At 41.0% G+C, this 14,224-nt stretch overlaps 1 protein-coding gene across 2 annotated transcripts in view; it reads left to right on the top strand.

Annotated features, from left to right (window-relative positions):
* Nucleotides 1–14,224, top strand: part of myo5ab (myosin VAb) — a 24,967-nt gene continuing 10,743 nt past the window's right edge. For both annotated transcript variants that reach the window (XM_026918851.3, XM_034307285.2), the window contains exons 1-23: nucleotides 1–245; nucleotides 619–729; nucleotides 2,347–2,518; nucleotides 2,843–2,987; nucleotides 3,340–3,496; nucleotides 3,723–3,866; nucleotides 4,944–5,025; nucleotides 5,292–5,399; nucleotides 5,535–5,641; nucleotides 6,531–6,796; nucleotides 6,927–7,008; nucleotides 7,107–7,247; nucleotides 7,867–7,992; nucleotides 8,112–8,195; nucleotides 8,318–8,443; nucleotides 8,579–8,676; nucleotides 8,828–8,914; nucleotides 9,737–9,845; nucleotides 9,983–10,194; nucleotides 10,307–10,463; nucleotides 12,846–13,085; nucleotides 13,269–13,463; nucleotides 13,769–13,862. In XM_026918851.3, the coding sequence (XP_026774652.3) occupies nucleotides 219–245; nucleotides 619–729; nucleotides 2,347–2,518; nucleotides 2,843–2,987; nucleotides 3,340–3,496; nucleotides 3,723–3,866; nucleotides 4,944–5,025; nucleotides 5,292–5,399; nucleotides 5,535–5,641; nucleotides 6,531–6,796; nucleotides 6,927–7,008; nucleotides 7,107–7,247; nucleotides 7,867–7,992; nucleotides 8,112–8,195; nucleotides 8,318–8,443; nucleotides 8,579–8,676; nucleotides 8,828–8,914; nucleotides 9,737–9,845; nucleotides 9,983–10,194; nucleotides 10,307–10,463; nucleotides 12,846–13,085; nucleotides 13,269–13,463; nucleotides 13,769–13,862 (3,070 nt within the window). In that variant the 5' untranslated portion in view covers nucleotides 1–218. The remainder of the gene's footprint in view (nucleotides 246–618; nucleotides 730–2,346; nucleotides 2,519–2,842; nucleotides 2,988–3,339; nucleotides 3,497–3,722; nucleotides 3,867–4,943; nucleotides 5,026–5,291; nucleotides 5,400–5,534; nucleotides 5,642–6,530; nucleotides 6,797–6,926; nucleotides 7,009–7,106; nucleotides 7,248–7,866; nucleotides 7,993–8,111; nucleotides 8,196–8,317; nucleotides 8,444–8,578; nucleotides 8,677–8,827; nucleotides 8,915–9,736; nucleotides 9,846–9,982; nucleotides 10,195–10,306; nucleotides 10,464–12,845; nucleotides 13,086–13,268; nucleotides 13,464–13,768; nucleotides 13,863–14,224) is intronic.

Below are 14,224 nucleotides of genomic sequence, written 5' to 3' on the forward strand. Positions count from 1 at the left end.
CGGGTTTGTTACCTTTCTTCACCGCTAGAGGGCGAGAGCGCTGAGACCGGCGCCACTTTACTGCCAGATCGCAGATCATGCTGTCCTGGAAGTAGCGGAGGAGTAGTTTAGAAGCCGGTACATGTCCGCGTTTGTTAGTTTTTTTTCTTTGTTAGCTTTTTTTCTTTGTTAGCCTGTCTGTTTGTGCTTAAAGGAGGTTTATTTGTAAGCAGAGGGTTATGGAGGCACCGGCTCTGTACACAAAGGTAACTGACTTCCCTTCATACTGGCATGAAAGTGCAGCAGAGTCACAAAGTTACTTTCCTATCCCAGATCAATGCTTTCAGATGCTGAAGGTTCCTTTTATAGTATTTGTTGTACGACATCAAGGCTGCTTTGTAACTTTTTGAACTTTTCTATGGGGCTAAACGCAGAAGGATTTTCAAGGTTCTCATCACTTTTGTAATTTCCTGATGATTGTGAAATGACCTGAGGATGCACTTAAACCCTAAACAGATCAAGTGTTCAGTAAAGCACAGGATGGAGGCCAGACAAACACAGCCCAAGCCTCATCATGATCCTTCCCTTCCCTTCCCTTCACTTGATCTAAGATGTTAACAGCCTCCTGATCTTTTGCAGTACGCCCGAGTTTGGATCCCGGACTCTCAGGAGGTTTGGAGATCTGCAGAGTTGACCAAAGACTACAGACCAGGAGATACTGCTCTACAGCTGCAGCTCGAGGATGGCACGGTGAGCCGGAAAGAGAAGAACACAGCCTTTTTAACGTTCTCAGTGGATCAGTTGCTGGAATCTCAACACTTCACCAGTATTCGGGTCATTGATCTTATGCGTTCGACAGTATGACATTTCTACACTTCATAAAAACTCGTGCGTACGTACTACAGGCAAGCCAAGAGCTTAGTCTGTCTTTATATATACAGTGGGGGTCCAAAAGTCTTAGACCACACTGAAAGTCTGTTTTTTTCCATTTAAAATTGGAAATAAACAGAAGGCTTTAGAATTTTGAAATATTTAAAACAAAGAAAGTAAATGTTCAATATCTTGAATATTTAATATGCACTCTATTTCCAGGTCCCTAATTAAATGTAAGCCTGTGTGTGATACTGAGCATGTTAACTGCTTTGTACAAAAGGTCAGATTTTCCTCTAGAATCTCCTCTATTGAAGCGTGTGATCAGACGACACTCTGGTGGATTTGATGTAAAATGGATCATAAGGTTTTGCACAAACTTGTGGAGTCCATGCCAGCTCGAGTTCACACTGTCATTAAAGCGAAAAGGAGACGTACCAAATACTAAAAAACTCATGTAAATATTTCAAAGATTCTGCTTTTCACTCAAGTTGTTGTCAGTAATATAATCTGAAATGAAAATTGTTGTATTTAATTAGAAAAGAATGCAAAATAGAAGTATCTTCACTAGTGTTCTCAGATGTTTGGACCCCACTGTCTATGAGACAATACCGATGAGTTCTAATGGAGGATTAGTTTTAATTAGATGTGTGTGTCCATGCTATGATTCATTCTGTCCTGGACTTGTGACTACAGGGGAAACCTGATGACAACAAAAAAAACCATCAGTAAGTGACGAAAACAAGTGTCATGAGGAGCAGAAAAGAAATAGTCACCTGACCTTGGGTTTACACTGTATGATTTTTTCCTGATTTTGCTGTCAGACAAAAATCCCAAAAGAATTCTTTGGTAGTGAGATGAGTTCAGCGGTCTTACAGGACATAATGTGATGTGCTTACTTGGCCAATTTAGTGCCATTGTGACCTAAGATAATTGACGAGAGAGTCCTGGCAGTGACTGTGATGACTGCTAGGATGCAAAGGACAGCATAGGATTACAAGAAAATAGGCTACAAATATGGTAGTTACAGCGGCAAAACATAAACAAAACATGCTAACGGGCAGAAAAAATATCCTTATAACCTCAAGCTCACTTTGAAGAATGTTTCCTTTTATGCCCCTTTTCTGGGCATCACAGTCCCAGATCAGGCTGGCTGATGATGTAAGCGTAACAGTCATTTTCTTTAATCGCAGGTCTATCATTAGAGGATCTTCATCATGTAATTTGACATGGAGAAAGTGCAAATGTTCTGCTCATAAACAAACCACTTTGTGTGTTTTCTCCAATAAACTGCACCTACACATGAAAGGCATGTGGCATGCTTCAATTTCAAGCTTCAATTTCAATTCCCTCACCCATATCAACCTTTTTTTTAAAGCCATGACAAATAAAATCTGTTTCTAGATCAATATTCTGAGTTTCTAGAGTACACATTTGATGATTTACTCATGACTATTATTTACATACTATTCGCTTTGATTCCTACATATTGCCCAGGAGTTGGAATACAAATTGGACCCCAGAAGAAGCACTCTGCCTCCCCTCCGTAACCCTGACATCCTGGTGGGCGAGAACGACCTCACAGCTCTGAGCTACCTGCATGAACCCGCCGTGCTGCACAACCTGCGCATCAGATTCATCGACTCCAAGCTTATCTACACCTACTGCGGTGAGCCATTCACTCAGTGATATCAGTGGGTCTCGAGCCACGTGTGCTTAAACTGTGTGAACTGTAGACTTTGGAGTTAAGTCATTATACACTCTACCTGTGGATGTCACGCTACAAAGCCTTCTAGTATCCTGACAAGTTTAGTGTACTTGCGTAAGAGGTAGCATTGTGGAACAGTTGCAGGTTGGTTTAGAAGTGAAACTGGTAATAAAACTCCTCTTAGTTGCTGTGTTAGTGCACTTGGTGTTATCTCTGTGCGCTTTTAAATGAACAAACTATCCTGTGTTGAATACTGTTGAGTGAAATGAAAATGTTTCTTTTTAGGAATCATCCTGGTGGCTATCAATCCTTATGAGACACTGCCAATCTATGGAGCAGACATCATCAATGCGTACAGTGGCCAGAACATGGGGGACATGGACCCACACATTTTCGCGGTTGCTGAGGAGGCCTACAGACAGATGGCTCGGTATGTGAACATAATGTGCATCACCTTTGGTAATCTTTTTCCTTGCAGGTAACAGCACATTCTCTTCGTTAGCCTATGGGAATTCCAAATCTAGCCAATTCTTTTCAACCAGTCCACTTAGAATAGCGGTTAACATCCACTAACCCAGGCTTTCAACCAGAAAAATCAAGTGCTTGACAAGAAGATTGAAGATGGAGTGCAATCAGCATGTCGTTATACCAGCAATTGAAGACAGACAGCCTACATCACTAGGCCACTAGCTAAATTAAAAAAACAAACAAACTAATTGACAGTCAAGGATCTAGGATATCCAGGATGTCTGGATGACCATTTCTCTTTGTTCTTCTGAAAGAGATGAGAGGAATCAGTCCATCATAGTGAGCGGAGAGTCTGGAGCAGGGAAGACCGTATCCGCTAAATACGCTATGCGCTACTTTGCCACAGTCAGCGGCTCCTCCACGGAGACCAGTGTGGAGGAAAAAGTGCTGGCATCCAGCCCTATAATGGAGGTATTCCTCAATTTCTTCATTCATTTCAGTCTGTTTTTACCAAGTTGCCGAACAAGAGTACATAATGCTGTGGAGTCATTCTGTAAAGACAGGTTCATAGTGTTTTCATTTGATGTAATGAGAACTGAGAATGTGACTATATTATGAATGTATTGTATTATAAATGTTTCTCATTTTGAAAGGCAACTCTACGTTCTCTAAATGTGCTTAATACCTATATAACCAGGCGATTGGAAATGCAAAGACAACCAGGAATGACAACAGCAGTCGCTTTGGGAAGTACATTGAGATTGGATTTGATAGGAATTACCGCATCACTGGAGCTAACATGAGGACGTACCTGCTGGAGAAGTCCCGAGTTGTGTTTCAGGTCACTGCTTTAATTGATTCATTTTTTTTCTCCCTCAAATGTTCTGACTTTTCTCTGCTTCTTCTCAGTGTTAGTGAGTCAGACACCTTATTGTCATCCTGGCTGTTTTTAGGAAATCCCTCAGGTCAGGTTAACGACAGGACGACTATCCTTAGAATTACACAATAGTATTATAAATGCTAAGACTGAAGCCCCTAATATACAATCACCATCCACTTTATTAGGAACACCTGCACATTCATGCTGTTATCTAATCAGCCAATCATGTGGCAGCAGCGCAATGCATAAAATCATGCAGATACAGGTCAAGAGCTTCAGTTATTGTTCACATCAAACACAAAAATGAAGAAAAAGTATGATCTCTGTGACTTTAACCGTGGCATGGTTGTTGGTACCAGAAGGGCTGGTTTGAGTATTTCAGAAACTCCTGGGATTTTCACACTCAAAAGTCTCTGAGTTGACACAGAATGGTGCAAAAAAAAAAAAAGTGCGCGAGTTGTGTGAGTGGAAACGCCTTGTTGATAAGAGAGGTCAGAGAAAAATGGCCAGATTGGTTTGAGCTGCCAGGAAGGTTAGAGTAACTCAAATAATCACTCTTTACAACCATGGTGAGCAGAAAAGCATCTCAGGATGCACAAAACATTGAATCTTGAGGTGGATGAGCTACAACAGCAGAAGACCACATCAGGGTCTGCTCCTGTCAACCAAGAACAGGAATCTGAGTCTATCATGGGCACAGACTCACCCAAACTGGACAGTTAAAGATTAGAAAAAAAAGTCACCTGGTCTTTTTCCAGTCTTTAACTATCCAGATTTGGTGAATCTGAGTCTTTTCCCATTCTGAAGTTTGATGTGAACTTGAAGCTGACCTGTGTCTTCATGATTTTATGCATTGCATTGCTGCCACTGCTGGCTGATTAACTGCATGAATGTGCAGGTGTACAGGTGTTCCTAATAAAGTGCACGGTGAGCATATAAACTAAAATGAAACGCCGACAATTGCGATTGTTGAATTCCATATTCCAAGTTATATCTATATCATGTACAAGTAAGTCATGTCTATATTCCTCATTTAAGGCAAATGAAGAGCGCAACTATCACATCTTCTACCAGCTGTGTGCCTCTGCCCATTTACCTGAATTCAAAGCTCTGCAGTTAGGTATAACTCTTGTTCCATTTGATTTAATTTTATATATATACGTTTGAATAATTATAGTAATTACAACTGTGGTTGTCACAGATATTAATATTTCCAATTTATCTCATCTTAGGTACCTTTCTTTATTCGGCTGTAGTCTTCATTACTAGCACCATAATCTACCATAATCATATGATCACTGCATTTTCTTTTGTAGAGTTACTAGGATGATTTCTATTACGAGATTCATTATACCATCCCTCTGAGTAACCACTCTCTATTTGAAGGCAGTGCGGCTGAGTTTCTCTGCACTAATCAAGGCAAAAGCCCTGTCATAGACGGAGTGGATGACGTTCAGGAAATGCAAGTCACTCGGAGGGCTTTCTCACTTCTGGGTAAAATGACTGTATTTTGGTTTTGTGTCTGTTCTTATTAGAGAGAGTGAGTGTCACAAAATGGGGTCAGGGTTGGAAATAGTGTTGTGAGAAATAGATGAACTGTGTTATTAACAGTTTTCGTCTCTATCACAGGTATTAGTGAAAGTCAACAATTGGATTTGTTCCAAATCCTGGCTGCGATTCTTCACCTGGGCAATGTAGAGATGATGGGGAAAGGCTCAGTTAACTGCAGTGTCTCAGTGAGTATGAGTGAGATAATGACACTGCAGTGCTCACACAGCTGAGCTTCATTCAGTGCACAGATCTGAAGTTGAGGGTAACAGTGTTCTCCCTTCAGGCTGTGTGCTTAGTTTCTCAGTTTATCTGACATGGAATTGTCAGAACCAGTGGTCTCACATTTTGAGTGAACAATATATTAAGTAACCCCAAGCACTTTACTACAGTAAAGTGGACTGTGAGCTTTTATTGTTGGTAACAAGGATTGATGCTACCACTCTAGTTGTACCATTACATTGTGCACTTATAAATCCGGTGAGCCATGTGTTTTGGAGTGGGCACTATGGTATATATGGTATGTAACACACATTTGAATGGAAGTATGATCTAAAATGGCTTAAATCCACATAAAATAATATTACTGGACTCTTTTTACAAGCTTAAGGTATCACAGAAGAAGAGTGTGTATTTATTCATATGGCAGAGAAGGAGCAGTAGTTAGCGTTGACATTTCAAAGTCCCCAGTTCAATTCTGAGCTCGGGTTACTGTCCTTGTGGAGTTTCACATGTTCTCCACATGTCTGTTTGGACTTCCTCTGGGTTTCCTCCCAAATCCATCTTACTTGGTGTATTGACTATGCTAAATTGTTCCTAGGTGTAAATGAGTGTGTGAATTGCCCTGCGAAGCATAAACCAGCTGTCCATGTGTCACAAAATATGTGTCGCTCATGTGGTGCCAACTACAATCAATTGCCATTGTAGTTTCGCTTTACATTGCTAGAGATTTTAAAATATCATTTACAAATATTTACTGGCATCACATTTATATTGGTACACTACCAGTGTTTTTAAAATATTTCTCTACTTGGCTTCATGTGTGTTCTTTGAATGTTTCCTGTATATTGATTTCAGCCTGAAAACAGTCACCTTACTATATTCTGTGAGCTGCTGATGGTGTCTCCTGAGGCCATGGCCCATTGGTTGTGTCATAAAAAACTGAAGACTGCCACAGAAATCTTCAGTAAGCCTCTGGCCAAAATGGAGGCGGTGGATGGCCGTGATGCCTTGGCTAAGCACATCTATGCCAAGCTTTTTACATGGATAGTTAGTCAGATCAATAAGGCTCTGCATTCATCCAGCAAGCAGCACTCGTTCATTGGGGTGCTGGACATTTATGGGTAAGTAATGGATTCACATGGCTACATTAGTAACCTTTAAAATTGTATGGACAAGCTTTTCATAAAAATTGTTTTGTTACAGGTAATGTGCAGCTGTTTTGCTGTTAAATCATGTACTTTGTGTGTTCAGGTTTGAAACATTTGAAATTAACAGCTTTGAGCAGTTTTGTATTAACTACGCTAATGAAAAACTCCAACAGCAGTTTAACATGGTAAGTGTGTTGCATTTACACCCTGGTCTTTGCATCAACAAAGGCATGTGCTATGTCCAAAACACCAAAAGCCTTTTTGTATTATGGTTTAACCAAAGCACGTGTTCAAACTGGAGCAAGAGGAATACTTAAAAGAGAAGATTCCATGGACGCTGATTGATTTCTATGACAATAAGCCGTGTATTAACCTGATTGAGGCCAAGATGGGAGTGTTGGATCTGCTTGATGAGGAGTGCATGGTAAGTATGTGCTCTCTTATTTATATTCTTATACCCAGTTACCCAATCCTCCATCCATCCATCCATCCCTCCATCCATCCATCCAATCAATCATCTATCCAAATACCAATTCACCATCCATCCAATCATCCATCCATCTTAACCTTCCCTTATAACCAACCCACCCATCTATCCACCCATCCACTCTTCCATTTGCCCACTGACCCATCCATCCATCCCTCCATCCATGCATCATCCATCTTTCAGCCCATCCATCCTCCCAGTCACCCCCCACATACATCCACCCAGCCATCCATATGCCCAACCATCCACCTATCCATCCATCCATCCATCTATCCACCCAATCACTCACACATACATTCACCTGTCCATGCGCCCACCCACCCAACCATCCACCCACCCACCCATTCATCCCACCATCCATCCATCCATCCATCCATCCATCCGTCCTTCCATCAGTCTGTCCATCTGTCCATGATTTGTGCATTGGTTTTATTGCATGTGTTGCATGTTTGTTCTCTTCGGATTCAGGGAAATACCTACACAGATGTATACAGTGTCATGTTTTGTCACTTTACTGTGGACATTTTCATTTCTTAACCTGCCACTAAACCCTCAGATGCCAAAGGGGTCAGATGATTCATGGGCACAAAAACTGTATAACACCCACCTGAAGAAGAGTGATCACTTTGACAAACCACGCATGTCCAACAAGGCCTTCATCATCCATCATTTTGCAGACAGGGTACATAACTTATCGATGTTTCAAAAATGGCACAATTTTTTTTCATAATGAGCCTTTTATGAGTTTATAATACTGTTTTTTTTCATCTTTATTGCTCTTTCTGTTTGATTCTGCCTCAGGTGGAGTATCAATGTGAGGGGTTTCTGGAGAAAAACAAAGACACGGTGAATGAGGAACAGATAAATGTGCTGAAATCGAGTAAGGTTTGTCCATCCCAGAAACAGTGCAAAAGTACTACATTGAGATTTCACATGGACCTATAGGAATGTGTAAAAGTGAGTCTTTCCATGTTGAAAAGCATCTGATTTCCCATGCACTTTTTTAGTTTGCTTTGCTCCTGGAGCTCTTTCAGGAAGATGAAAAAGCTCCAGGCAAAGTAGCCTCAAGTCGCTCGAAGATGACGCAAGTGGGCCAGTCTTTCAGAGAGCACAAGAAATCTGTTGGATTGCAGGTATGTGTGATGACCTTTTACTGATGCTTTGCTTTGTTTTATAAAACTTCTTTTGTTAAATACACTGTTCTCTGGCTGACCAGCATTGTATTTCTTCCCATAATATTATTATTTCTGTATCTTCTCCTCCTTCAGTTCCGAAACTCTTTGCAGTTGCTCATGGACACTTTAAATGCCACAACTCCTCACTATGTGCGCTGCATAAAGCCCAATGACCAGAAAACTCCTTTTGTGTTAGTACCTTGGACTTTCATCTTAGATATATTGATTTTTTTTAAAAAAAAGGCCTTATTCTTGTTTCATATCAAGTACTCTATGTATCTAATATCTCTCTCTCTCTCTCTCTCTCTCTCTCTCTCTCGCCTTCTCTCTCTCTGTCTTTAGAATGAACCCCATTAGAGCAGCGCAGCAGTTGAGGGCATGTGGTGTACTGGAGACTATCCGCATCTCTGCAGCAGGCTTTCCATCCAGGTTTATTAAATTCTTAATAATTTAATACTTTCTGCGTATCTTACCTGAATTTCTCCCCATTCATTGTAAAGTGGCTTGACCTAATTATGCCTCTGGTGGTGGAGGCGTTATGTTTTCAGGTTGTCCATCTGTCTGTCTGCGCGTCCATCTGAGATTCTCATTAGTGCAATATCTCGAGAACAAGTGGTTGAATGTTTGTAGGATTTATATGAAATTATCTTTGTAACCTGCAGATGAACTGATTAGATTTTGGAATTGATCCAAGTGGGTCAAGGTCACAGCAAGGTCAAATGTCTGATATAGTTGTTCTTGGAACTTCTTCTTTCTTGTTTCCTGTTTCTATTTTAAGAAAAAAGTATAGACTTGGTGGAGGAGGCATCCCTGTTCTACATGTTCTGGGTGATGCTTGTGTATGATTTACCCTTGCCAACAATGTTGATGTTACCTTTTTAAAAAAAAAAATCTAAACTATTTGTACAGTCTCTTGACTCTTGCCAACTCAACCAGCCAAAGCAAATGAGCAAACTTCGCCTATTGTAATCACTCTATAATTCAGTGGAACAGAATGCCTCTCATGTTCTCAATATTTTTGATGCAGTAAAAAGGTCTTTTTTAGGATGACTAACAAAATAATAAAACCCAAAATTAATACACACAAATTCTTCATGTGTGTGGTACAAGAGGACAGAGGATAAAAAATGTAAAAGAGAAATGAATAAATAAACTGGCGAGAAATATTTCACTTTATACGTTATTCACTTTCCCGAGACTTTAAATGGGCTGTATGTTCTTAGATCATGTAATTCATATGCTCTTTTTCAGGTGGACTTATCAGGAGTTTTTCAGTCGGTACCGAGTTCTGATGAAGCAGAAGGATGTGCTGTCAGACATGAAGTTAACCTGCCAGAATGTTCTAGCACAGCTGATACAGGTATATTGATTATTCATGCTCCAAAATTAATAACTGAGTTGCATGCTAAATGTAAACATTATAGGCTTGGTTTTTCATTAATTTGTAATAGCATGTGTCATGACAAGTCTTGTAATTGACAATTTCTCTCTCTTCAGGACCCAGATAAGTACCAGTTTGGGAGAACTAAGATCTTCTTCCGGGCAGGGCAGGTGGCATATTTGGAGAGACTGCGGGCCGATAAACTCCGCCTGGCTTGTGTACAGATCCAGAAGACCATCCGCTGCTGGCTCGCCCGCAAGAAATACCTGCGTCTGCGCAGAGCTGCAGTCACCCTGCAGAGATACACACGTGGACACCAGGCTCGGGCGTGAGTGCACGACTTGTGTCTGTCTTATACTATAGAAGTCTGAGGATGCTACAAACCTCTATCAGCTGTTACGTTAGGTGGTAGTTTCTTAACACTGACGTTCTGTTCTCAGCTTGTGTAAGTCCCTGAGGAGGACGAAGGCAGCTGTGGTCATTCAGAAGTACCAGCGAAGGTATGCAGCCAGGCGACTTTATAAGCAGAAACAAGCAGCAGCAGTGCTCCTTCAGCGCCTGCTTCGCGGACATGGAGCCAGACTGCGATTTAGACAGGTAGGGAGTTCACTTCATACTACAAAGGTTAATTGCAGACGTTATTATGTAAGAAACTCATCATCTATCAAATGTGGAAGTCTCGGTTGCTATACATTTTCCCACATTTTGACTATAGATTGTAATTATAGCCATTAGTTTCAGAGGAAGCGAAACAATGAGGGAGTAACAGAAAGAGTGTGTCGTATGAGGCAAAGCAGTAATTACATCGATGCTGGGAATGTGCAAAATGAAAACAGCTCTGTGCGTGCTTAGACTTAGGATTTTATTTGATGAGCTCTCATGCATTCTAGCTTTCTCATAGAAATACTTTCGACTTTTTTAATGTCGAGCAACCTTCTAACAAAAATAAAAAATCCCCACAAACTCTAGAGATTGTGTTGAGGTCTAGGAAGACCTATCCTATAATAATAATGATTAAATAACAAAATAATAAAAAACAAAACAAAGTAATCAAGTAAAAGCAGTCCTAAAGAAATAAGTTTTAAGAGAAGATTTAACTACACTAAAAGACTGGGCTTCTCTAAGATCAGATGGTAGAGAGTTCCACAGTTTTGGAGCAAAGAAAAAGACCTTAGAAAAGACCTTATCACCCAGACGCAAACGAGTCTGAGGGACAATTAAGAGACCAGAATTGGAGGAGTGGAGATCACATTTTGGGGTGTAATGGGTTAAAAGCTCAGCCAAATACTGGGGAGCCAAACCATGCAAAGCCTTGTATGTAAGCATAAGTTTTTAAGAAACTCTTACATACACTATTCGGTCACCCATCCAAATGATCAGAATCAGGTGTCCTAATCACTTGGTCTGGCCACAGGTGTATAAAATCGAGCACTTAGGCATGCAGACTGTTTTTACAAACATTTGTGAAAGAATGGGCCGCTCTCAGGAGCTCAGTGAATTCCAGCGTGGAACTGTCATAGGATGCCACCTGTGCAACAAATCCAGTCGTGAAATTTCCTCACTCCTAAATATTCCACAGTCAACTGTCAGCTTTATCATAACAAAATGGAAGAGTTTGGGAACAACAGCAACTCAGCCACGAAGTGGTAGGCCACGTAAACTGACGGAGAGGGCTCAGCGGATGCTGAAGCGCATAGTGCAAAGAGGTCGTTGACTTTCTTCACAGTCAATTGCTACAGAGCTCCAAACTTCATGTGACCTTCAGATTAGCCCAAGTACAGTACGCAGAGAGCTTCATGGAATGGGTTTCCATGGCAGAGCAGCTGCATCCAAGCCACACATCACCAAGTGCAATGCAAAGCGTCGGATGCAGTGGTGTAAAGCACGCCGCCACTGGACTCTAGAGCAGTGGAGACGCAATCTCTGGATCTTCCATCTGGCAATCTGATGGACGAGTCTGGGTTTGGAGGTTGCCAGGAGAACGGTACATTTCGGACTGCATTGTGCCGAGTGTGAAATTTGGTGGAGGAGGAATTATGGTGTGGGGTTGTTTTTCAGGAGTTGGGCTTGGCTCCTTAGTTCCAGTGAAAGGAACTTTGAATGCTTCAGGATACCAAAACATTTTGGACAATTTCATGCTCCCAACTTTGTGGGAACAGTTTGGGGATGGCCCCTTCCTCTTCCAACATGACTGTGCACCAGTGCACAAAGCAAGGTCCATAAAGACATGGATGACAGAGTCTGGTGTGGAGGAACTTGACTGGCCTGCACAGAGTCCTGACCTGAACCCGATAGAACACCTTTGGGATGAATTAGAGCGGAGACTGAGAGCCAGGCCTTCTCAACCAACATCAGTGTGTGACCTCACCAATGCGCTTTTGGAAGAATGGTCAAAAATTCCTATAAACACACTCCTCAACCTTGTGGACAGCCTTCCCAGAAGAGTTGAAGCTGTAATAGCTGCAAAAGGTGGACCGACATCATATTGAACCCTATGGGTTAGGAATGGGATGGCACTTAAGTTCATATGTGAGTCAAGGCAGGTGACCGAATACTTTTGGTAATATAGTGTATATTTTACCAAGACAACATGGAAATGATTATATTCACCTTTTAATCTTGCCTATGAAATCTTTCTGGAAAAATCATGTCGGGTAATGAGCCAACTGTTTAATAGACACAACGTGTAAAAGCATGCTAGCTAAGTATGATTTCCTCAAACAGAGATTTCCTCACACTTAAGAGAGTAACATCCCCCCACCATGAATGCATGCAGATGCCTAGTTTAGAACCTTTTACTTTTTTTTTAGCTTTTTCGCTGATGAAAAAGAGTATTGAGAATACAGTTATAAATGTCTACCGTATGTTCTGCAATATACTTATATTTTGTTGATTTTTTTTTTTTTTTATCAAAAGCACTGCACACTTAAAAACTAGGATTTGATCTTTACGCTTTGTGTTTTTGTGTGTCCTGCTCAGCTACGGTATGAGCAGAAGGTGGTGGTGGTGCAGCGCTGGGTGCGTGGATGGCTAGCACGGTTGCACTACAGACACACTGTGCAGGCTGTGGTGTATCTGCAGTGCTGTGTGCGCCGAATGCTGGCTCGACGAGAGCTCAAGAGGCTCAAGATTGAGGCACGTTCAGTCGAGCACTACAAGAAGCTCAATGTAGGCATGGAGAAAAAGATAATGCAGCTACAGAGGAAAGTGGATGAACAGGTATGATCATTTTTGTGGAAATAAACATGGAATAATCAGTAGCGCTGTAGCCATAGACATAAGGTTTTCTGATGCTGGTTCATGTTCAAATGAGATTCATTCCTTTTCTGTTTCTGTCCATTGCTGTGGAAAGTAATGAAGGTGTGTGTGTGTGTGTGTGTGTGTTTTTAAACAAATCTCCAGCATAAAGAGAACAGAGAGCTGTCTGAGCGCTTGTGTGCAGTCGAGAGCTGGAGCGTGGCAGAGATGGCTAAATTACGCACCCAGCTAGAAACTCTGCACAGGGTGGAGGAAGAAGCCCGTTGTTTTAGCGGCCAGGTGTCTGCTCTGGAAGAGGAGCTGGGATTGACCCGGCATGAACTGGAAAGGAACAGAAAGGTGGGAGGCACTCTAGGAAGAATCTGTATGTTTGCATTACTCTGCAATACTCCCAGTTGTTAAATTAAGCAGTAATAGTGCTCATGTGTCAGCGTAAATTAGGAACAACATCTTTAGGCTCGTTCTTCATCTCAGTGAATGCCTACCAAGTAAACATGGGGCATTCTAGTTCTTCTGGTTGCTTTAACATACATAATTTCTTATTTTATTTTATTGTGTTTGATTTGATTCCTGAAAAAGCCCACCCAAAATAAAAACTAATAGTAAGTAACAGTAATAAAATGTTGTTTTCCCTGGTAATGCAGATGCTTGCTGAGCTAAAAGAGACAAACTGTCTGCTGAAGTCTGAGAAAGATGAGCTAAACAGACTGATCCAGGAACAGAACCAACAGATTACTGGTAGGTATATCATTCTATCAGTATATATATAAAATTGATTGTACTTAGGATTCATGAAACTAAATTGTATTGCCAGCCAAGACATGCAACTAAAAGGTTAAAACAAGCTTAAATACACCAGATACTTACATTTAAACAAAATCTGCTCAGGACATCAGCAATTTGGGCTCCATCAGTTTCCAAAACAAATGATTTAGTAGTTGTTAAGGTATAGAATGACCCCTTTTTGAAATTCACATGATTTTTCTGGCTCTTTTGCCTAATCATTGTAGTTTACTTCTAACTGATAAGTTGAGAAGACTAGAAAATATTGATATCTCTTTAAACAGAGCTCAGAGGTATGGGGTAAAAATTACACTAAT

Source organism: Pangasianodon hypophthalmus, chromosome 9 (genome assembly GCF_027358585.1).
Source record: "Pangasianodon hypophthalmus isolate fPanHyp1 chromosome 9, fPanHyp1.pri, whole genome shotgun sequence".
In the NCBI taxonomy this organism is placed as follows: domain Eukaryota; kingdom Metazoa; phylum Chordata; class Actinopteri; order Siluriformes; family Pangasiidae; genus Pangasianodon; species Pangasianodon hypophthalmus.